Genomic DNA, 23,252 nt, shown 5'->3' on the forward strand with positions numbered 1-23,252 from the left:
TTCACATTCCCGCTGGACACTCACCTGCACCTGAGCCTGTGGAGAAGCCTGGCTGCCTCCTCCTCTGCCCAGAGCAGCATAGACACACCCAACCTTTCCCTGGAGCTCCAACCCAACCACGGCCACAGCGGCGTCCCCAGCAGTGACACCACTGCTCTGCTCGCTTTCGTTCTACTCTGCTCCTCTCTTCACAGCTACAAGCCTGTATCTTCACAGGAGGTCGTGGCCTGGAGGCAGTGAAGGAACAAGAGCTCTGCCCACTTCCAAACTGTGCCACAGACTGTGCCCATCCATGGTTTAGAAACGCCTGACCATTAAGAAGCAAATTTAAAGCCTGTTCACTGTGTCAGAACAAAGGGAAGCCTCCAACACTGTGAAGGTTTTATAGTATTTATTTTGACCAGCAATCTAAACAAACACCAAACTAGAAACTACAAACTAGCAGCTACAAACTAGCAACTACAAACTACAACAAACAACAATGGCCTCTTCCAGGGCTAGTATCTCCTGTCGGCCATAAACTGCTGTGCTGCCACGATCAGAGGCGTCAGGCTGGAGGTCGGCTTGGCTGAGGTTACAAACGGATGCTGCCCAAAGAGAAAAAGAAGACATGAACATCTACTTTCCTCACAGGCTGAAACAGCCTTTCTCTGCCTACCAGGAACAGACAGAAAGGAGGGCACGCTGTGCACCTCTGTCTCCACGTCCAGGACCCTGCTACCACGGGAAACCATGGCTCACAATCCCACAAAGGCATGAAGCCAGATGTCTTGAGCTTAAGGAGGTTTGGTCTTGGTGACCTTGAAAGGCTCCTTCCAAGCCAATCCCAGGCCAGGATTCTCCTTGCTTTTCCTTTGAAAAGCCCCCAGACTGGAGATTCTTAGGAGCAGGGCCCATCTGACGCCTTGCACTCGAGCCCAGGAGGAGCCCCTGGCAGCGGGCAGCTGGCGCACCCTGCGGCCGCTCTGCCTTTTACCTGCAGAAGTTCCTGGGCACACCAGCGCCTGTCCTCGTCTGTCTGCAGGCAGCAGCGCAGAAAGTCTCGCAGCCAAGGGGACTGCTGCCTGGGGTTCTGCAGCTTCGGGTGCCCCCGGTGCTGATCAGCTGTCCAACCTGGAGTAGAAGGCAAGGTCACACTGCACCTGTCTCCTTCGCACCCAATACTGCTCACCCACACCCCACTGCGCAAGCTCCACTCTCCAGTGGCGCTTTCCTCCCTGCCAGAGGGTGGCACATGCCTTTCCTAGCCCAAGCAACAGAACGCAAAGCCAGAGGCAAGCACAGCCTGCCCAATGTGCAAAGGCTCCTGCCTTGGGCCCTGATTTCATTGCCTGATGGAATTAGGAGACATTTCATCTGCAAAAGCACCCTTTGCTTCTCTGAGGACTGACACCAGCTCTACAGTCCATTTGGAGGAGGGACTTTGGCATAACTCTACTATTCCCAAAGATTTTACCTAAAAATGCAGCTTGGTGCTGCTCACTGCTTCCTTAAGGCAAAGGTTCCATCAAGCAAAGGACATCATCATTTTTTGGACTGTTCAAAATTACATGGCAAGGGGAAAACACAGGGCAAGAAGCACAAGAGACTGTGCAGCTCGGAACCCATGGTCTCCAGGTGTTACCAAACTTCCCAGGCAGAAGAAACAAGGCAGATTGTGTTAGAGTGACAGGAGGCTGTGAGAGAAGTTGCAGCGCACCGTGCGGGAGGTTTTCATCAGGTAAGGAGGCGCTCCTTCCACCATCTCGATGCCCACGATGCCAAAGGACCAGATGTCCACTTTGGGGCCATAGGGCTTCCTGGTGAAAATCTCTGGCGCCATCCAGTAAGTAGTGCCGACAGCTGATCTCCGTTTGCTCTGCTCAGCTGTGAGCTGAGCAGCGAGTCCAAAATCAGCTGAGGAGAAAAAAACCACTGTGATCAAGCCAGAGTGAACTAGGAAAGCAAACAGAAGAATTCCCCCCTCTAGCAATGTCCAAGAAGGCAGAGGGCAAACCAGCTGCAGAAGGGGCCATGCTGGCCTTCCTTAGGCCTGCAGCTGAGGGAATATGGGATTGGCCATTCAGCAAAAGCCCCCAGTTTCACACAGTGGCTTTTAGTCCCCTGAAGCACGGGAGTGAAACTGCCTTGCTTGGGAAGGGACACACACAAGCCAAAGCCCCTCCTGACACCTTCTTCCCAGCCACACCGCCCTGCACCTTGTGGCTGTGCTCTGCCCTTGCTGCAGGGCAGCCTGCACTGCCACAGGCGCCACTCCTGGGGATCTGGCAGTCACTCAAAGGCACCCCCACCCCGCAGCCCAGCACGGCTGAGCCTGGCCAACAACACCCACCCAACTTGACAGATCCGTCCAAGCGCAGGAGAATGTTGTGGCTTTTGATGTCTCGGTGGATGACTTGCTGGGAGTGAAGGAAATCCAGGCCTTGCAGGCACTGAGGGAGGAAAAAGAAACATGAGCCTGCCATCCTGGTCTCCCTGATGACATCGTGTAAGGAACCTCCGTCCATGTATTCCATCACGAGCCAGAGTTCCTCATGCACCAGGAAGCTGAAAAGAGGAAACAACAGCCTGTAGATGAATGCGCGCTCCTGCATGACCTGGTGGATTCTTGTTTCCGTGTCTCTCTCCAAGGAAGACAGGAGGAAGGGAATAGTCATTCACTAGGCTCTACAAAATCTGTGCAGTTTAAAGACTGCTTGCTATCCCACCAATGCAACAGGCCAAGGGAAATGGAATCTACAGGGATTTGTTAGCACTTAAGAACCTTGTGGAAAAAGAAAATCAAACCCCAAACCAAACAAGAACAAACAAAAACCTGGAGGGAGCAGTTGGAGGGAGTTAACATTGAGGTTTTTGGCTCTGTAAAATTGGACCCAGTCCTGGGCTTTAACAGCACACTTAAACTAGATATGCCAGGAAAGAGTATTGCAGCCCCAACGCAATCTCCTCCAAGATTCTGTACATCAGCTCAGAAACAGGAATTAACAGCTCCACCCCCTGCCAGCAACCAGAGGATTGGTTGAAGCTCTGGCTTGCAGGAGGTGAGTGACCCTTCACAGCAGAAGAGCAGAACCACTCACCAGTCTATATAGCTCACAAGGTTGCTGTTCTTATTGTCCCGCATGACCTGGATTTCCTTCACGCATAGCTCGTTGATTCTCTCTTGCAGGAGACTAATTTTCTTTATTGCCACCTAAAAATGACATAGAAAACAATGAGCCAAAGTAGTCTGGCACAGGAACACATAGGGAACTTGGGGGGCTTGATCATTGCTGCAGCAGCCCACTGCACATCAACAAAGCAAACACTTGCAGACATGACAGATAAAATGCAACACTGGAAACATCTTAACCGTTATCCCCCCTAAGAAATACAACCCTACAGACCTTATGGGAAAAATGCCCTGATGATGACCACATCATAAAGGACACCTCCAAAGGAAACAATCTCTCCACTTTGTCACTTTAGGAATTTCCATTTTTCTCCACTTAAACAATTTTCTGAACCCCACTGACATTTGTAATTCCTGCCTGACTGTAAAACGAAATAACCCTAGTCTTGATCTTCTAGTGACACATGCCAGGCTCTGAGCAGGGGTTAGGCCCCTGAGAGGCTTCTTGCAGACCTCTCTTGCTAAGCACAGTTCCACAGAGCAGCACTGCAGGTGGCTGAGGAGCTACCATCACAATTCCCATGGATTTGCTAACAGCCAGAAGTGAGAAGTCGGGAGCCCTGAGCTGCAGCCCCAAAGAGCAGTGCCATTCTCTGAGACACCCCCTCGGCACTAAGACCCACCTAGCATGTCCTCCTCTGCAAAACACCCCTTGGCTTCTTTGCATTCCTTGCAGCAGCTGAGAAGGACAAACTCTGTCCCCACTCTGTTCGGCAGGCTGACTCTGCTCTGCACTGCCTTTGCCTCTCCTGCAAAGCTCACCAGCGACCCAAAGCTCAGGCACAGCTCACAGCAAGGGGGAGGGCACTGGAGAGCTGCAGGAGCTGCAGCACTGCTTGACGCTTACCTCTTCTCCTGTGGCAGTCTCCACTGCCGTGCACACAGTGCCGAAACCCCTAGAAACAAAACAGCAGCAGAGAAAGGAGAAGGCCTTTAGTCCCTGCAGGTGCCAGACACTGCACTCCAACAGGAAACAAAGTCCTGGGGCAAACAGCAAATGCACCACCACAGATTGTGCTCTGCACTTTATCCCATTACTCTTTCGGGAGCTGTGCACGTGTGGGATCTTTCCAGACACGCACATGCATGCTGGACATGCTGACACCTCTCCTTGGAGTCTATCTGCCAAACTCAGGCAGCAGCACACAGGCCTTCTGAGAAGCCTGAAGCCATGGAAGAGCCATCAGAGGAAAGCTTCCAGAAACGGATCCTTTTTCTAGCTGACAAGGAGAGTAGTCTCCAGCCACAGCTGCAGCCACAGGCAGAGCAGGCAAAGGTCTCCACTGGTGCACACACAGATGGAGAAGCACTCAAAGCAGAGGATCCTCAGACACCTGTGTTCTGGGTGCAGAGCCATGGGCAGCTGCTTCCCTTTGGTACACCAGGCACAGGAAAGACTCCACTTTTCAGGTGACTTCTTGCGCATTTGGCTCCTCCCAGAGGAAATGTTGCAAATCAATCCCATTTCCAGTTAGCTGAGCTGGCTTTCAAAGGGGAACAGATTGGTGGATTTTTTGCAGGAAAGCCCTAAACCCCACAGGATCCACGAGGGGTCTTCCAAAGGCAGATGTTGCCTTTTCTTCTAGAGATCTTTGGCGTTGGGCATTCCCCTGAAGCTTTCAATGTTTCCACCTCAATTTCAGTAGACAGCTGCTTCTTTCATTTCTGCTTCTGGCTTCTAGACTAGGTGATGGTCATCCTGACCACTGGAACTTGTTTTCAGCAAAATACCGGAAAGAACTACTACTGAGAGCTGTTCCCTGACAGCCTTTGGCTGCCACCTTGATCTTGGAGGCAATGAAGATTTTCCTCCTTTCATTCCCACATATTCTGTATTCTTTTGGGACACACAGAAATTATTTCTCCTAAGAAAAGCGGCAAAGAGGGGCTTGAGGGAACAGGAGATCTGCCAGGTGCTGCTCTTTGCTGCAGAAAAGACATTGCCACCATCCAGGCGTCTTTGCCATGCCTTCGGACCACAGCTGTCAATGCTGAGCAGTACTGAGAGACGGCAGCGTCTCAAGGCAGTGTCTGAGCAGCTTTGGAGCTTGCCTGACGTCACTCTGGGGAGATGTGCCGCCAGCAAAGTCCACAGCCCCTCCCTTTGAACAAGGACCTGTGGCTGCACTCACCCTTTGCCAATGATTTCCAGGTCTGTATATTTAGCCTCTGGATCTCCTTTGTTTACCAGCATCCCTGTAAAAATGCAAAGGAAAGATGCTCACTCCAAAACAGAGATCCCACCGTGCAGCAGATCAGAAAGGCAGCCCCACTCTCTGGCCCACTGGGCCCGTTCAACTCACTCAGGAGAGAAACAACAACACCATTACTGCACCACCAGCACCACCAAAACAACAGCAAGACCAGAAGCTCTGCAGCAAACATGGCCTGCACAAAACTACAAGTGTGAACTGAAATCTGAGCATATGGGGAAACTGTAGGGGAGACAGGGATCAGAAAACCATAACCAAAAGAAGTGATTGTTGTCTAAAAAAACAAAAACATTTCTGTTTTGCAAATAAAACTCTGTGACACTCAACAAAAGCTTTAATCCTTGCAAACAGCAAACGCATCTTGGGCTCTGGAACCAATTTTTACCAACAGCTGCCCTTTCCAGAACCAGAAGAACAGTGCAAAGTGCTCCCAGCAGAGGCGCGATCTCCAGCTGACAGCAGGACTTTGCCTAAACAAGGCCTTTCTGGCTTTCCAGAGCAGCAGCTGCTGTGAGCAGCTCCTGCAATGGGCCTTAGCAATGAGGGCCCAGCTTTAGGCCGGGCTCAGCTCTCAAGATGGCCTTGGCCATGGTCCACAGGAGCTGGGCCCCACAGCAGCTCCCTGAGGCCCACGCATTCACAAGGTCACAGCCTCCTGCCCAGCCAGAAACAAGCTCTGCTTTGCCTTTGGCAGCGAGGCAAGCTCAGGCAAAGCCAAAGCAGGCCAGGCTGCCCTCTGAGGCAGGAGCAACAGCCCGCTGCTCCTTCAGCACCTCAAAGCACAACCACAGCTCCTGTGTGGAGGCCACAGCACCGACACTCAGCTGAGCAGCAGCACCAGGCGGGACAGCTCGTGCTGACACACGCACACACAAGGCCCTGCTCCAGCAGACAGGGATCACAAAGGACATACTCAGCATGGCCAGCCACTCGTCCTCTGTCCTCTCTCGCAGCTGCTCTGTGCCGCCAGAGGAACTGCTTGTGCTCCAGGTGCACGAGCTGCTCGTGCTGGAGCTCCCAGCTTGGGGACTGGCGGCTTCTTCAGAGCCTGCAGCTGCAGCTCGTGCAGGTGCCACGACAGAGGCGCTGGAGCTCTGGGACAAGAATGAGTTTGGGTCAGAAATGTGCCTGGCACAGATGCCCCTGCAATCCCATCTCAAATGCAAGCCCCTAGCAAGATGCTGCCGGCCACATCCAGGGCTCTTCACCTCTCGGCATTTGCTGCCCCTACTCCAATTCCAGGCTCAAAATCCATAGATTGCTTTTACATATGCACAAAATGACACCATAGACACTGCTAAGCAAAGCAGACACTTACTGATGCTGGCAGCTCAGGCCGTGGGCTGACAGCAGTGGCAGCTTCACTGGCACCTTCGTCCTCTTCAGCCTCTTCCTCGGCTGCTGAGGCAGCCAGAGCAGGTGCTGGCGCTGCCCCTGTGCTCTGTGGGCAGACAGCAGCATGAGGGACAGGAAAGAACCTGTCCTTCAGAACCTCACGTGTATTCAGCTACAGGCCCCGCTGCATCTCAGCTCTTCCTTTAGCTACCCACAGCTGCTCTGGACAGGACCAGGTCCCTCAGGGGACAGTGTCTCCTGTGGATCCTGCAAGGCTGTGAACTGCATGTTTGTGCAGCTCCCCTCACATCGGGCAGGGAGCCTGCACCGCCACTGGGCACAAAGGGCCTCACTTGTACCCCAGGAGCATCCAAAGACACCCCAATGCTACCTCTTGTCTCTTGCTGAGACAAATTCACAGCCCCTGGCAGAACAGTGGGAAATTGATGCCCAAATGCCCAAGTTCCACACCCATTTCCAGGCCTCACTAGTCGGGAGAAGTGCTCTGCAAGTGCTGGAAAGATTCCAGGCCCCAGCATCCTCAGCCATGCATGGCAGGTGCTGTCTGATCAGAAACTTCCAGCTCTGCTGTGCTCCAGCCACAGGGCTACCCAGAGCTGCCACTTACTGATGCTGGGTGCTCAGGCCCTGCAGTGGCAGCATCTGCAGCTTGGTGGGCATCTTCCTTCCCTTCGGCCTCTTCTTCAGGAGCACACTCAGCCAGAGGAGGCTCAGAGGTTGGTTTTGTGCTCTGCAGACAGAAAGCAACGTGAGGGACAGGCAACCTGCTTTATATCCAGCTCTAGTGCCACATCTGCTAAGGAGAAACCGTCTGGATTCTATGTCGGTCAGCCAGAAGTAAAATGGGCCACGCAGAGCAGACTGCATTCTCTTGGACAGGAGAAATTCCACCACGGCTCCAAGCACCGAGCAAGCTGACTTTCATCTGCTGAAAAAGCTCTAAGTGGAACTGGAGGAAACAGCCAGGAATCCTGTGGATGATGCAGCTGTCGCTGCTGGTGCTGGTGCTGCACAGAGTCTGGACTGTGCTTTCATTCATCCGAGCAGGCTGGCACTGGACTGCAGCACGCCCAGCTCACGCCGTGCTCCACAACTGTCCAACGCTCCCAAGGCCAAAGGCTCCTTTCCCACTCACCCAAGGAGCAGATTCTCTCCAGGCACGGGCGATGTGACCTGCAACACACAAGGAAAAAGAGGCGGATGCTGTGAGAAAGCTGCCCGCACTGGGCAGGCCCAAAAATTCAAGCCAAAGACAGAGCATTCTGCTTTCACTGCTTCCCTCCAGCAGCAACCCTTGTGTCACACAGCAAGCAAGACAAGAGCACAAAGTACTGCCTTGTGCCTGCCTTTTGTCCTCTTTGGCCACTCAAGCCACCAAAACCTGATATCGAGAAATTCAAGGTGGTTCTGTAATAGTCACGGCTTCTGCCCCACCCCACCCAGCAGAAGCTACAGCTCCTCTCTTTGCTGGACTTCAGTTTTCTGAAGAGATGGCAAGCATCAATTGTCATGAGCTTGCTGAAAATGTTTCCCCAGAAGAGTTTCACCCAAACCCCCTTAGCCGTGGTGGCAGTTCTATTGTGGCACAGCTCCAAAACAGCTGCTGGGCTCAGGAGTACCAAGAGTTCTTGTGAAATGTTGATTTCAGAGGCATTTTCCATGTTGATTCATGATTTTATCACAGAGGGAAGGGTTATTTTAGCACACAGCAAGAGTCAAGTTCCACAGATAAATCCTGGGATGAGGGCATGCAGACAACAAGATGCTTCTCCCCACTCCTGGACAGCAGCACACAGTTTTACAAAGACTCCTGCTAAACTCTCCCAACCTTCCTGTCTTGAAACCTGTCTTGCTTGAGCCAGCAAACTGAGCAGATTCCAGACTCCACTGCCACAGGCCATGCCATGGCATGGGGCAGCACAAGCCCTGCAGGCTACATGGCAAATGCAGCCCACGCCCTGCTGCCTAGAGACACCCCTGCTCAGCTGAGGCTGGTGACAGCAGCTTTACCCAACCAAAGGCCTCTTCACGGCATTTTGATTTCCACATGCCCCACCCAACAAAAACCTCTACTTACGTGCCAGGTGGGTGAAGAAGTACCCGGAATAAGCCACGGAAAAAGCCGTGCACACTGCAGCAGCGCACACTCTGTCCATGGTCGCAGCAGTGCTGCTCAAGTGTGCACCGACAATACCTGTGGGCACAAAGAAAATACTCAGAGTGCTGTCAGGGTGCAGCCTGCTGGCAGACACCTCGTCGAGCAGCAGCTCCCGCCTGCAGCGAGCGTGCCAAAGAGCTGCTCTGCACACTGAGGCCTCCCGAGCCTCGGCACAGCAACTTTGCCGTGACAGCGCCGGGATGCGGCCCCTGACATCACAAGAGGAGCTCGACATCACAATTAGGAGGCTGGCTGGTGAGGTCATGTGTAGAAGCAGACCTTCTCTACAGCTAATGCCAAAAAACGCCTGCAAAGTTCTCCTCTGCTACAAATCAACACAAAGGCCCTCCTAGTGCATAACCTTTTGCTCAAGGAGTCTAAGAGTGACTCCAAAGACACACCAAGCCCCTATAGCCCCCACTGAGAAGCTGAACACTTAGAAGGGACCATGATGTGAGGAAAGCAAAAAATAGAATAGGATCTTTGGCCACTCATTCCCCTGTGGTAAAGGAAAAGGCCTCTTCCAGCTAGGGCTCTAAAACACAGCATCAAAGGAAATCTCTGGTTTAATAACAGCAGTGGGAAAAAACTCAGGAAGCGCTTTCGTAGACCTTCTTCTTCACATGTTTGTGGCAGAACAAGGTGGGACACAGGCCTAAAAAATGGTAGGCTTGATGTAAACATAGAAAGCTAAACAAGACATCCATTGCAAACACATCATGATGCTGCTTCTCAGCTGTGGCATTTTCAAGGAGCTTCACCCTACTGAAGTTCACCTCTTGGAGCTTCCCTGCATCAGAGGGAGCCGCCTGCTGTGGATGTAAACCGAGCAAGAAAATAAAGTTCCAACATTCTCTGGGACAACTGAAAAATGCTGGCAGGAAGAAAGCAGTTGGCCCAAGTAGGCTGGTTCCAGAAAAACTGAAGTTGTGAGGCAGAGTTAAATAAATCAGGTGGACAGGCTACAGGAAGGCAGGCTTAGGAAAACAGAAACCACCACCATTCCAAAATTTGGATTCTTCGTTCTCCCTCCTCTTTCATTAAAACTGCTTTTTATCTATGTCTCTTGTGGTTTAACACCAGCTCAAAACCAAGCACCACACACAGCCATTCTCACTCAATGCCCCACAAGCAGGCTGGTCTGGGCATAGAACAAGTAAAAGCGGCAAAACACACATGTGGAGAACAATTCAGTTGCATAGGGAATGTAGAAGCCATGCACACAAGCAAAAACCCCAAAGAACTCCTGCACCCTTTCCCATGGGCAGGCAGGTGTTCTGTGTCTCCAGGACAGCAGGGCCCCCTCAAGCCTCACAGTGACTTGGAAGACAAATGCCATCACTCGAAATGCCCTCCTTCCTCCCTCTTGTGCCGCTTGAAATACTGAGCAGGATGTCAGAGGGCCTGGAACAGCTCCTCGGCCACTTTGGGTCACGTGCCCTGGCTGTGTCTCCTCCCAGCCTCCTGGCACGCAGCGTGACCCCAGGCAGCTCTGTCTGGGCAGCTCCTTCAGCTGTGGTGGGTGCCCCGCTGACACAGGCCATGGCTCACGCAGATCCAAACCTGCAGAAGTTTTCACTCCCTCATGTTGGCCTTAGTGCCCATGGCAGAACTCATGTTCCCATTGCGTTGGGATATTAATGTTACAGAGATGGGCTAACTGAGGAACTGTTTAAAAAGTGCTTTCTTGCCTTAAGCCTTCAGTCTCATAAAGGGGTGAGACATTCAAGGTGTGACATCCAATGCTATAATATCAGAAGCCCTTTAATTCTTACTTACAGTGCCTTATGTCAGTTTTTTATCTAATCACATACTCCTATGAAACTCGTTAACATCTTTTTATACCAATCATTAATTGCTTTCCTTTCTGTGTCTTTGCCACTGTCACGATGCGCTCAACACGAGCGGGAGTCGTGATGGTTCGTTTGAGCCCAGGGTGCAAAAGACAAAAGGCAAGAGACTCAGGTTTGTTTACAGAAAGCAGTAATACAATTTATTGCATGCTAACAATTAAGTTTTGAGAGAGAGAGAGAGAGAGACAGGGAAAGAGAAGGAGGGGATATAGCTACCAACAGATGGGACGCATCCTCGTAGTCGTCCGAGACGCATCTTCAATCCGTTGGGGAGAAGGAGATCTTTTAGGAAAGTCACTTTTTTAGTCCTTTTCCAAAGCAAGTGGCCTCTGGCCAAAAGGTGGGGGATTTATGGACTATTGCATGCGGAGATCATTGCTCCAAGAAACAGGTGGAACAGGACGCTACAGCCAGTACCCTGCTCAAGAGCAGCATAGCATGGCAAGCACCAAGCACACCTACAAACAGTCCTTGGCAAGCATCCACCTCGGCCAGGCCAGAACGCAGGGGAGTGGTGCAGCGCCAGGGTCTCAGTCTCTGATGATGGTCTGAGACAGATCAGAGAAAACTTCAGACCGACTCTTACAGCCACATGTCATCCAATATCAACCAGCTGTGTAACACTTGTCAAACTTCCATTGATACATCTTGAACTTTTAACTACCCGGGTAACAGGTTCCATTGCTAAACTTTAAAATCCTTTATTAACTTATCTAACATATTGCCTTGCTTACAGAAGACATATTTCTCTTTGCTTAAAGCAAATTTCTACTTAAACTACAAACTTGCAATCTTGTTTTCTGCCTGCTTCGTTTTCACCTTCACCATTCTAAGATCCAAGCCCTCTCCAAGGTCTCAGGTCAAACATTGTATCTATCTCTATCTCTCAGCCTGTATGCACAAGGCCCTGAGAGCTCTCTGTGCTTGCATTTCCCACAGCAAAGAACTCCAGCACCCTTTCCCATGGGCAGGCAGGTGCTCTGAATCTCCAGGACAGCAGGGCCCCCTCAAGCCTCAGAGGGACTTGGGAAGACAAATGCCATCACCCCAAACATGCCCTCCTTCCTCCCTCTTGTGCCCAGCTTGAAATGCTGAGCAGGATGTCAGAGGGTCTGGAACAGCTCCTCGGGCCACTTTGGGTCACCTGCCCTGGCTGTGTCTCCTCCCAGCCTCCTGGCACGCAGCGTGACCCCAGGCAGCTCTGTCTGGGCAGCTCCTTCAGCTGTGGTGGGTGCCCTGCTGACACAGGCCGTGGCTCACGCAGATCCAAACCTGCAGAAGTTTTCACTCCCTCACGTTGGCCGTAGTACCCATGAAGGATTCACATTCCCGCTGGACACTCACCTGCACCTGAGCCTGTGGAGAAGCCTGGCTGCCTCCTCCTCTGCCCAGAGCAACACAGACACACCCAACCTTTCCCTGGATCTCCAACCCAACCACGGCCACAGCGGCGTCCCCAGCAGTGACACCACTGCTCTGCTCGCTTTCGTTCTACTCTGCTCCTCTCTTCACAGCTACAAGCCTGTATCTTCACAGGAGGTCGTGGCCTGGAGGCAGTGAAGGAACAAGAGCTCTGCCCACTTCCAAACTGTGCCACAGACTGTGCCCATCCCTGAGTCTTCCCATGGTTTAGGAGCCCCTGACCATTAAGAAGCAAATTTAAAGCCTGTTCACAGGGTGAGAAGAAATGAAAGCCTCCAACACAGTGAAGGTTTTATAGTATTTATTTTGACCAGCAATCTAAACAAACACCAAACTAGCAACTACAAACTAGCAACTACAAACTACAACAAACAACAATGGCCTCTTCCAGGGCTAGTATCTCCTGTCGGCCATAAACTGCTGTGCTGCCACGATCAGAGGCGTCAGGCTGGAGGTCGGCTTGGCTGAGGTTACAAACGGATGCTGCCCAAAGAGAAAAAGAAGACATGAACATCTACTTTCCTCACAGGCTGAAACAGCCTTTCTCTGTCTACCAGGAACAGACAGAAAGGAGGGCACGCTGTGCACCTCTGTCTCCACATCCAGGACCCTGCTACCACGGGAAACCATGGCTCACAATCCCACAAAGGCATGAAGCCAGATGTCTTGAGCTTAAGGAGGTTTGGTCTTGGTGACCTTGAAAGGCTCCTTCCAAGCCAATCCCAGGCCAGGATTCTCCTTGCTTTTCCTTTGAAAAGCCCCCAGACTGGAGAATCTTAGGAGCAGGGCCCATCTGACGCCTTGCACTCGAGCCCAGGAGGAGCCCCTGGCAGCGGGCAGCTGGCGCACCCTGCGGCCGCTCTGCCTTTACCTGCAGAAGTTCCTGGGCACACCAGCGCCTGTCCTCGTCTGTCTGCAGGCAGCAGCGCAGAAAGTCTCGCAGCCAAGGGGACTGCTGCCTGGGGTTCTGCAGCTTCGGGGTGCCCCCGGTGCTGATCAGCTGTCCAACCTGGAGTAGAAGGCAAGGTCACACTGCACCTGTCTCCTTCGCACCCAATACTGCTCACCCACACCCCACTGCGCAAGCTCCACTCTCCAGTGGCGCTTTCCTCCCTGCCAGAGGGTGGCACATGCCTTTCCTAGCCCAAGCAACAGAACGCAAAGCCAGAGGCAAGCACAGCCTGCCCAATGTGCAAAGGCTCCTGCCTTGGGCCCTGATTTCATTGCCTGATGGAATTAGGAGACATTTCATCTGCAAAAGCACCCTTTGCTTCTCTGTGGACTGACACCAGCTCTACAGTCCATTTGGAGGAGGGACTTTGGCATAACTCTACTATTCCCAAAGATTTTACCTAAAAATGCAGCTTGGTGCTGCTCACTGCTTCCTTAAGGCAAAGCTTCATCAAGCAAAGGACATCATCATTTTTGGACTGTTCAAAATTACATGGCAAGGGGAAAACACAGGGCAAGAAGCACAAGAGACTGTGCAGCTCGGAACCCATGGTCTCCAGGTGTTACCAAACTTCCCAGGCAGAAGAAACGAGGCAGATTGTGTTAGAGTGACAGGAGGCTGTGAGAGAAGTTGCAGCGCACCGTGCGGGAGGTTTTCATCAGGTAAGGAGGCGCTCCTTCCACCATCCGATGCCCACGATGCCAAAGGACCAGATGTCCACTTTGGGGCCATAGGGCTTCCTGGTGAAAATCTCTGGCGCCATCCAGTAAGTAGTGCCGACAGCTGATCTCCGTTTGCTCTGCTCAGCCGTGAGCTGAGCAGCGAGTCCAAAATCAGCTGAGGAGAAAAAAACCACTGTGATCAAGCCAGAGTGAATAGGAAAGCAAACAGAAGAATTCCCCCCTCTAGCAATGTCCAAGAAGGCAGAGGGCAAACCAGCTGCAGAAGGGGCCATGCTGGCCTTCCTTAGGCCTGCAGCTGAGGGAATATGGGATTGGCCATTCAGCAAAAGCCCCCAGTTTCACACAGTGGCTTTTAGTCCCCTGAAGCTCGGGAGTGAAACTGCCTTGCTTGGGAAGGGACACACACAAGCCAAAGCCCCTCCTGACACCTTCTTCCCAGCCACACCGCCCTGCACCTTGTGGCTGTGCTCTGCCCTTGCTGCAGGGCAGCCTGCACTGCCACAGGTGCCACTCCTGGGGATCTGGCAGTCACTCAAAGGCACCCCCACCCCGCAGCCCAGCACGGCTGAGCCTGGCCAACAACACCCACCCAACTTGACAGATCCGTCCAAGCGCAGGAGAATGTTGTGGCTTTTGATGTCTCGGTGGATAACTTGATGGGAGTGAAGGAAATCCAGGCCTTGCAGGCACTGAGGGAGGAAAAAGAAACATGAGCCTAGGAGTCCCTCATCTGATTGCATCCCACAAGCAGGGAAGCAGCACATCTGCAAGACAACTTTGCTGGGCAGTGCTGAGCCGTGGCAGGAAAGGCTGCTGGCAAGGGCAAGAGCTTGCTGCTCCAACACGAGGACAGCAGAGCCTTCCTAAGTGAGGGTGTATTCACTTTTTTAAGAGAAAGGGCAATTATTTCAGCTGACCAGTGCCCTGCAGCCACAGACTGAAGGAGCTGCTGCAGGGGCTGTGCTCTCTCCAGCCACATGGCAGCGGGTGCTTTTGCAAATCCCACTTTGGGTGCAAGGCTCTCCTTTGAGGCTGAGCTCTCTGAGAGTCCTGCGAGTATCTCTTTGTCTTTCCCACTCTGTTGATATTGTGCCACCAGCACGTTTGCTCTTACTGGGACGGAATGCAGTACACACAGGCTCCAGGCAAGTGTTTAGAGTGGCAAACATAAACAAACACACTAGAAGAAGGGCCTGCACGTTGGCAGGCACTTCAGAGGCTCTTGCTCCTGGCAGTCATAAGAGAAAGGCAGAAAGGAAGCTCGGAAGGTGAAACCAATCCTCTTCTTGCCACCCATCCCACCCAAGGCACAGGAAGCACAAGCGCCGTCCCTCACCTCCCGAGAGACGACTGCAATCTCTCCTTCTGCCATCCTGGTCTCCCTGATGACATCGTGTAAGGAACCTCCGTCCATGTATTCCATCACGAGCCAGAGTTCCTCGTGCACCAGGAAGCTGAAAGGAGGAAACAAGAGCCTGGAGATGAATGCGTGCTCCTGCATGACCTGGTGGATTCTTGTTTCCGTGTCTCTCTCCAAGGAAGACAGGAGGAAGGGAATAGTCATTCACTAGGCTCTACAAAATCTGTGCAGTTTAAAGACTGCTTGCTATCCCACCAATGCAACAGGCCAAGGGAAATGGAATCTACAGGGATTTGTTAGCACTTAAGAACCTTGTGGAAAAAGAAAATCAAACCCCAAACCAAACAAGAACAAACAAGAAAACCTGGAGGGAGCAGTTGGAGGGAGTTAACATTGAGGTTTTTGGCTCTGTAAAATTGGACCCAGTCCTGGGCTTTAACAGCACACTTAAACTAGATATGCCAGGAAAGAGTATTGCAGCCCCAACGCAATCTCCTCCAAGATTCTGTACATCAGCTCAGAAACAGGAATTAACAGCTCCACCCCCTGCCAGCAACCAGAGGATTGGTTGAAGCTCTGGCTTGCAGGAGGTGAGTGACCCTTCACAGCAGAAGAGCAGAACCACTCACCAGTCTATATAGCTCACAAGGTTGCTGTTCTTATTGTCCCGCATGACCTGGATTTCCTTCACGCATAGCTCGTTGATTCTCTCTTGCAGGAGACTAATTTTCTTTATTGCCACCTAAAAATGACATAGAAAACAATGAGCCAAAGTAGTCTGGCAAAGGAACACATAGGGAACTTGGGGGGCTTGATCATTGCTGCAGCAGCCCACTGCACATCAACAAAGCAAACACTTGCAGACATGACAGATAAAATGCAACACTGGAAACATCTTAACCGTTATCCCCCTAAGAAATACAACCCTACAGACCTTATGGGAAAAATGCCCTGATGATGACCACATCATAAAGGACACCTCCAAAGGAAACAATCTCTCCACTTTGTCACTTTAGGAATTTCCATTTTTCTCCACTTAAACAATTTTCTGAACCCCACTGACATTTGTAATTCCTGCCTGACTGTAAAACGAAATAACCCTAGTCTTGATCTTCTAGTGACACATGCCAGGCTCTGAGCAGGGGTTAGGCCCCTGAGAGGCTTCTTGCAGACCTCTCTTGCTAAGCACAGTTCCACAGAGCAGCACTGCAGGTGGCTGAGGAGCTACCATCACAATTCCCATGGATTTGCTAACAGCCAGAAGTGAGAAGTCGGGAGCCCTGAGCTGCAGCCCCAAAGAGCAGTGCCATTCTCTGAGACACCCCTCGGCACTAAGACCCACCTAGCATGTCCTCCTCTGCAAAACACCCCTTGGCTTCTTTGCATTCCTTGCAGCAGCTGAGAAGGACAAACTCTGTCCCCACTCTGTTCGGCAGGCAGACTCTGCTCTGCACTGCCTTTGCCTCTCCTGCAAAGCTCACCAGCGACCCAAAGCTCAAAGGCACAGCTCACAGCAAGGGGGAGGGCACTGGAGAGCTGCAGGAGCTGCAGCACTGCTTGACGCTTACCTCTTCTCCTGTGGCAGTCTCCACTGCCGTGCACACAGTGCCGAAACCCCTAGAAACAAAACAGCAGCAGAGAAAGGAGAAGGCCTTTAGTCCCTGCAGGTGCCAGACACTGCACTCCAACAGGAAACAAAGTCCTGGGGCAAACAGCAAATGCACCACCACAGATTGTGCTCTGCACTTTATCCCATTACTCTTTCGGGAGCTGTGCACGTGTGGGATCTTTCCAGACACACACATGCTGGACATGCTGACACCTCTCCTTGGAGTCTATCTGCCAAACTCAGGCAGCAGCACACAGGCCTTCTGAGAAGCCTGAAGCCATGGAAGAGCCATCAGAGGAAAGCTTCCAGAAGCAGATCCTTTTTCCAGCTGACAAGGAGAGTAGTCTCCAGCCACAGCTGCAGCCACAGGCAGAGCAGGCAAAGGTCTCCACTGGTGCACACAGATGGAGAAGCACTCAAAGCAGAGGATCCTCAGACACCTGTGTTCTGGGTGCAGAGCCATGGGCAGCTGCTTCCCTTTGGTACACCAGGCACAGGAAAGACTCTACTTTTCAGGTGACTTCTTGCGCATTTGGCTCCTCCCAGAGGAAATGTTGCAAATCAATCCCATTTCCAGTTAGCTGAGCTGGCTTTCAAAGGGGAACAGATTGGTGGATTTTTTGCAGGAAAGCCCTAAACCCCACAGGATCCACGAGGGGTCTTCCAAAGGCAGATGTTGCCTTTTCTTCTAGAGATCTTTGGCGTTGGGCATTCCCCTGAAGCTTTGAATGTTTCCACCTCAATTTCAGTAGACAGCTGCTTTTCTTTCATTTCTGCTTCTGGCTTCTAGACTAGGTGATGGTCATCCTGACCACTGGAACTTGTTTTCAGCAAAATACCGGAAAGAACTACTACTGAGAGCTGTTCCCTGACAGCCTTTGGCTGCCACCTTGATCTTGGAGGCAATGAAGATTTTCCTCCTTTCATTCCCACATATTCTGTATTCTTTTGGGACACACAGAAATTATTTCACCTAAGAAAAGCGGCAAAGAGGGGCTTGAGGGAACAGGAGATCTGCCAGGTGCTGCTCTTTGCTGCAGAAAAGACATTGCCACCATCCAGGTCTTTGCCATGCCTTCGGACCACAGCTGTCAATGCTGAGCAGTACTGAGAGACGGCAGCGTCTCAAGGCAGTGTCTGAGCAGCTTTGGAGCTTGCCTGACGTCACTCTGGGGAGATGTGCCACCAGCAAAGTCACAGCCCCTCCCTTTGAAGAAGGACCTGTGGCTGCACTCACCCTTTGCCAATGATTTCCAGGTCTGTATATTTAGCCTCTGGATCTCCTTTGTTTACCAGCATCCCTGTAAAAATGCAAAGGAAAGATGCTCACTCCAAAACAGAGATCCCACCGTGCAGCAGATCAGAAAGGCAGCCCCACTCTCTGGCCCACTGGGCCCGTTCAACTCACTCAGGAGAGAAACAACAACACCATTACTGCACCACCAGCACCACCAAAACAACAGCAGCAGCAAGACCAGAGCTCTGCAGCAAACATGGCCTGCACAAAACTACAAGTGTGAACTGAAATCTGAGCACGTGGGGAAACTGTAGGGGAGACAGGGATCAGAAAACCATAACCAAAAGAAGTGATTGTTGTCTAAAAAACAAAACATTTCTGTTTTGCAAATAAAACTCTGTGACACTCAACAAAAGCTTTAATCCTTGCAAACAGCAAACGCCTTGGGCTCTGGAACCAATTTTTACCAACAGCTGCCCTTTCCAGAACCAGAAGAACAGTGCAAAGTGCTTCCAGCAGAGGCGCGATCTCCAGCTGACAGCAGGACTTTGCCTAAACAAGGCCTTTCTGGCTTTCCAGAGCAGCAGCTGCTGTGAGCAGCTCCTGCAATGGGCCTTAGCAATGAGGGCCCAGCTTTAGGCCGGGCTCAGCTCTCAAGATGGCCTTGGCCATGGCCCACAGGAGCTGGGCCCCACAGCAGCTCCCTGAGGCCCACGCATTCACAAGGTCACAGCCTCCTGCCCAGCCAGAAACAAGCTCTGCTTTGCCTTTGGCAGCGAGGCAAGCTCAGGCAAAGCCAAAGCAGGCCAGGCTGCCCTCTGAGGCAGGAGCAACAGCCCGCTGCTCCTTCAGCACCTCAAAGCACAACCACAGCTCCTGTGTGGAGGCCACAGCACCGACACTCAGCTGAGCAGCAGCACCAGGCGGGACAGCTCGTGCTGACACACGCACACACAAGGCCCTGCTCCAGCAGACAGGGATCACAAAGGACATACTCAGCATGGCCAGCCACTCGTCCTCTGTCCTCTCTCGCAGCTGCTCTGTGCCGCCAGAGGAACTGCTTGTGCTCCAGGTGCACGAGCTGCTCGTGCTGGAGCTCCCAGCTTGGGGACTGGCGGCTTCTTCAGAGCCTGCAGCTGCAGCTCGTGCAGGTGCCACGACAGAGGCGCTGGAGCTCTGGGACAAGAGATGAGTTTGGGTCAGAAATGTGCCTGGCACAGATGCCCCTGCAATCCCATCTCAAATGCAAGCCCCTAGCAAGATGCTGCCGGCCACATCCAGGGCTCTTCACCTCTCGGCATTTGCTGCCCCTACTCCAATTCCAGGCTCAAAATCCATAGATTGCTTTTACATATGCACAAAATGACACCATAGACACTGCTAAGCAAAGCAGACACTTACTGATGCTGGCAGCTCAGGCCGTGGGCTGACAGCAGTGGCAGCTTCACTGGCACCTTCGTCCTCTTCAGCCTCTTCCTCGGCTGCTGAGGCAGCCAGAGCAGGTGCTGGCGCTGCCCCTGTGCTCTGTGGGCAGACAGCAGCATGAGGGACAGGAAAGAACCTGTCCTTCAGAACCTCACGTGTATTCAGCTACAGGCCCCGCTGCATCTCAGCTCTTCCTTTAGCTACCCACAGCTGCTCTGGACAGGACCAGGTCCCTCCAGGGGACAGGTCTCCTGTGGATCCTGCAAGGCTGTGAACTGCATGTTTGTGCAGCTCCCCTCACATCGGGCAGGGAGCCTGCACCGCCACTGGGCACAAAGGGCCTCACTTGTACCCCAGGAGCATCCAAAGACACCCCAATGCTACCTCTTGTCTCTTGCTGAGACAAATTCACAGCCCCTGGCAGAACAGTGGGAAATTGATGCCCAAATGCCCAAGTTCCACACCCATTTCCAGGCCTCACTAGTCGGGAGAAGTGCTCTGCAAGTGCTGGAAAGATTCCAGGCCCCAGCATCCTCAGCCATGCATGGCAGGTGCTGTCTGATCAGAAACTTCCAGCTCTGCTGTGCTCCAGCCACAGGGCTACCCAGAGCTGCCACTTACTGATGCTGGGTGCTCAGGCCCTGCAGTGGCAGCATCTGCAGCTTGGTGGGCATCTTCCTTCCCTTCGGCCTCTTCTTCAGGAGCACACTCAGCCAGAGGAGGCTCAGAGGTTGGTTTTGTGCTCTGCAGACAGAAAGCAACGTGAGGGACAGGCAACCTGCTTTATATCCAGCTCTAGTGCCACATCTGCTAAGGAGAAACCGTCTGGATTCTAAGTCGGTCAGCCAGAAGTAAAATGGGCCACGCAGAGCAGACTGCATTCTCTTGGACAGGAGAAATTCCACCACGGCTCCAAGCACCGAGCAAGCTGACTTTCATCTGCTGAAAAAGCTCTGAAGTGGAACTGGAGGAAACAGCCAGGAATCCTGTGGATGATGCAGCTGTCGCTGCTGGTGCTGCACAGAGTCTGGACTGTGCTTTCATTCATCCGAGCAGGCTGGCACTGGACTGCAGCACGCCCAGCTCACGCCGTGCTCCACAACTGTCCAACGCTCCCAAGGCCAAAGGCTCCTTTCCCACTCACCCAAGGAGCAGATTCTCTCCAGGCACGGGCGATGTGACCTGCAACACACAAGGGAAAAAGAGGCGGATGCTGTGAGAAAGCTGCCCGCACTGGGCAGGCCCAGCAAAAATTCAAGCCAAAGACAGAGCATTCTGCTTTCACTGCTTCCCTCCAGGAGCAACCCTTGTGTCACACAGCAAGCAAGACAAGAGCACAAAGTACTGCCTTGTGCCTGCCTTTTGTCCTCTTTGGCCACTCAAGCCACCAAAACCTGATATCGAGAAATTCAAGGTGGTTCTGTAATAGTCACGGCTTCTGCCCCACCCACCCAGCAGAAGCTACAGCTCCTCTCTTTGCTGGACTTCAGTTTTCTGAAGAGATGGCAAGCATCAATTGTCATGAGCTTGCTGAAAATGTTTCCCCAGAAGAGTTTCACCCAAACCCCCTTAGCCGTGGTGGCAGTTCTATTGTGGCACAGCTCCAAAACAGCTGCTGGGCTCAGGAGTACCAAGAGTTCTTGTGAAATGTTGATTTCAGAGGCATTTTCCATGTTGATTTCATGATTTTATCACAGAGGGAAGGGTTATTTTAGCACACAGCAAGAGTCAAGTTCCACAGATAAATCCTGGGATGAGGGCATGCAGACAACAAGATGCTTCTCCCCACTCCTGGACAGCAGCACACAGTTTTACAAAGACTCCTGCTAAACTCTCCCAACCTTCCTGTCTTGAAACCTGTCTTGCTTGAGCCAGCAAACTGAGGATTCCAGACTCCACTGCCACAGGCCATGCCATGGCATGGGGCAGCACAAGCCCTGCAGGCTACATGGCAAATGCAGCCCACGCCCTGCTGCCTAGAGACACCCCCTGCTCAGCTGAGGCTGGTGACAGCAGCTTTACCCAACCAAAGGCCTCTTCACGGCATTTTGATTTCCACATGCCCCACCCAACAAAAACCTCTACTTACGTGCCAGGTGGGTGAAGAAGTACCCGGAATAAGCCACGGAAAAAGCCGTGCACACTGCAGCAGCGCACACTCTGTCCATGGTCGCAGCAGTGCTGCTCAAGTGTGCACCGACAATACCTGTGGGCACAAAGAAAATACTCAGAGTGCTGTCAGGGTGCAGCCTGCTGGCAGACACCTCGTCGAGCAGCAGCTCCCGCCTGCAGCGAGCGTGCCAAAGAGCTGCTCTGCACACTGAGGCCTCCCGAGCCTCGGCACAGCAACTTTGCCGTGACAGCGCCGGGATGCGGCCCCTGACATCACAATAGGAGCTCGACATCACAATTAGGAGGCTGGCTGGTGAGGTCATGTGTAGAAGCAGACCTTCTCTACAGCTAATGCCAAAAAACGCCTGCAAAGTTCTCCTCTGCTACAAATCAACACAAAGGCCCTCCTAGTGCATAACCTTTTGCTCAAGGAGTCTAAGAGTGACTCCAAAGACACACCAAGCCCTATAGCCCCACTGAGAAGCTGAACACTTAGAAGGGACCATGATGTGAGGAAAGCAAAAATAGAATAGGATCTTTGGCCACTCATTCCCCTGTGGTAAAGGAAAAGGCCTCTTCCAGCTAGGGCTCTAAAACACAGCATCAAAGGAAATCTCTGGTTTAATAACAGCAGTGGGAAAAACTCAGGAAGCGCTTTCGTAGACCTTCTTCTTCACATGTTTGTGGCAGAACAAGGTGGGACACAGGCCTAAAAAATGGTAGGCTTGATGTAAACATAGAAAGCTAAACAAGACATCCATTGCAAACACATCATGATGCTGCTTCTCAGCTGTGGCATTTTCAAGGAGCTTCACCCTACTGAAGTTCACCTCTTGGAGCTTCCCTGGGTACATCCATGCATCAGAGGGAGCCGCCTGCTGTGGAATTAAACCGAGCAAGAAAATAAAGTTCCAACATTCTCTGGGACAACTGAAAAATGCTGGCAGGAAGAAAGCAGTTGGCCCAAGTAGGCTGGTTCCAGAAAAACTGAAGTTGTGAGGCAGAGATTAAATAAATCAGGTGCTGGACAGGCTACAGGAAGGCAGGCTTAGGAAAACAGAAACCACCACCATTCCAAAATTTGGATTCTTCGTTCTCCCTCCTCTTTCATTAAAACTGCTTTTTATCTATGTCTCTTGTGGTTTAACACCAGCTCAAAACCAAGCACCACACACAGCCATTCTCACTCAATGCCCCACAAGCAGGCTGGTCTGGGCATAGAACAAGTGTAAAAGCGGCAAAACACACATGTGGAGAACAATTCAGTTGCATAGGGAATGTAGAAGCCATGCACACAAGCAAAAACCCCAAAGAACTCCTGCACCCTTTCCCATGGGCAGGCAGGTGTTCTGTGTCTCCAGGACAGCAGGGCCCCCTCAAGCCTCACAGTGACTTGGGAAGACAAATGCCATCACTCAGATGCCCTCCTTCCTCCCTCTTGTGCCCAGCTTGAAATGCTGAGCAGGATGTCAGAGGGCCTGGAACAGCTCCTGGGCCACTTTGGGTCACCTGCCCTGGCTGTGTCTCCTCCCAGCCTCCTGGCACGCAGCGTGACCCCAGGCAGCTCTGTCTGGGCAGCTCCTTCAGCTGTGGTGGGTGCCCCGCTGACACAGGCCATGGCTCACGCAGATCCAAACTGCAGAAGTTTTCACTCCCTCACGTTGGCCTTAGTGCCCGTGGCAGAACTCATGTTCCCATTG

General features: G+C 52.3%; 2 protein-coding genes across 2 annotated transcripts; both read right to left on the minus strand.

Annotated features, from left to right (window-relative positions):
* Positions 1-531: 531 nt before the first annotated feature.
* Positions 532-8,897, minus strand: LOC130265459 (serine/threonine-protein kinase PAK 3-like). The gene is made up of 12 exons (XM_056514558.1): positions 8,819-8,897; positions 7,877-7,914; positions 7,349-7,471; positions 6,704-6,826; positions 6,299-6,479; positions 5,305-5,368; positions 4,020-4,068; positions 3,081-3,193; positions 2,333-2,547; positions 1,700-1,896; positions 977-1,113; positions 532-587 (listed from the first exon to the last, which is right to left on the minus strand). Exons 1-12 carry the CDS (start codon positions 8,895-8,897, stop codon positions 575-577), a joined length of 1,332 nt encoding a protein of 443 aa, XP_056370533.1. The 3' UTR covers positions 532-574.
* Positions 8,898-12,567: 3,670 nt separating this feature from the next.
* Positions 12,568-21,608, minus strand: LOC130265460 (serine/threonine-protein kinase PAK 3-like). Its single transcript, XM_056514559.1, is given in 14 exon segments — positions 12,568-12,657; positions 13,046-13,183; positions 13,768-13,814; positions 13,817-13,963; positions 14,399-14,498; positions 15,146-15,263; positions 15,799-15,911; positions 16,738-16,786; positions 18,016-18,079; positions 19,011-19,191; positions 19,417-19,539; positions 20,062-20,184; positions 20,585-20,622; positions 21,530-21,608. Coding segments are annotated over 14 exon segments (1,410 nt in total).
* Positions 21,609-23,252: the final 1,644 nt, after the last annotated feature.

The sequence above is a fragment of the Oenanthe melanoleuca genome, chromosome Z (genome assembly GCF_029582105.1).
Source record: "Oenanthe melanoleuca isolate GR-GAL-2019-014 chromosome Z, OMel1.0, whole genome shotgun sequence".
Taxonomy (NCBI): Eukaryota; Metazoa; Chordata; class Aves; order Passeriformes; family Muscicapidae; genus Oenanthe; species Oenanthe melanoleuca.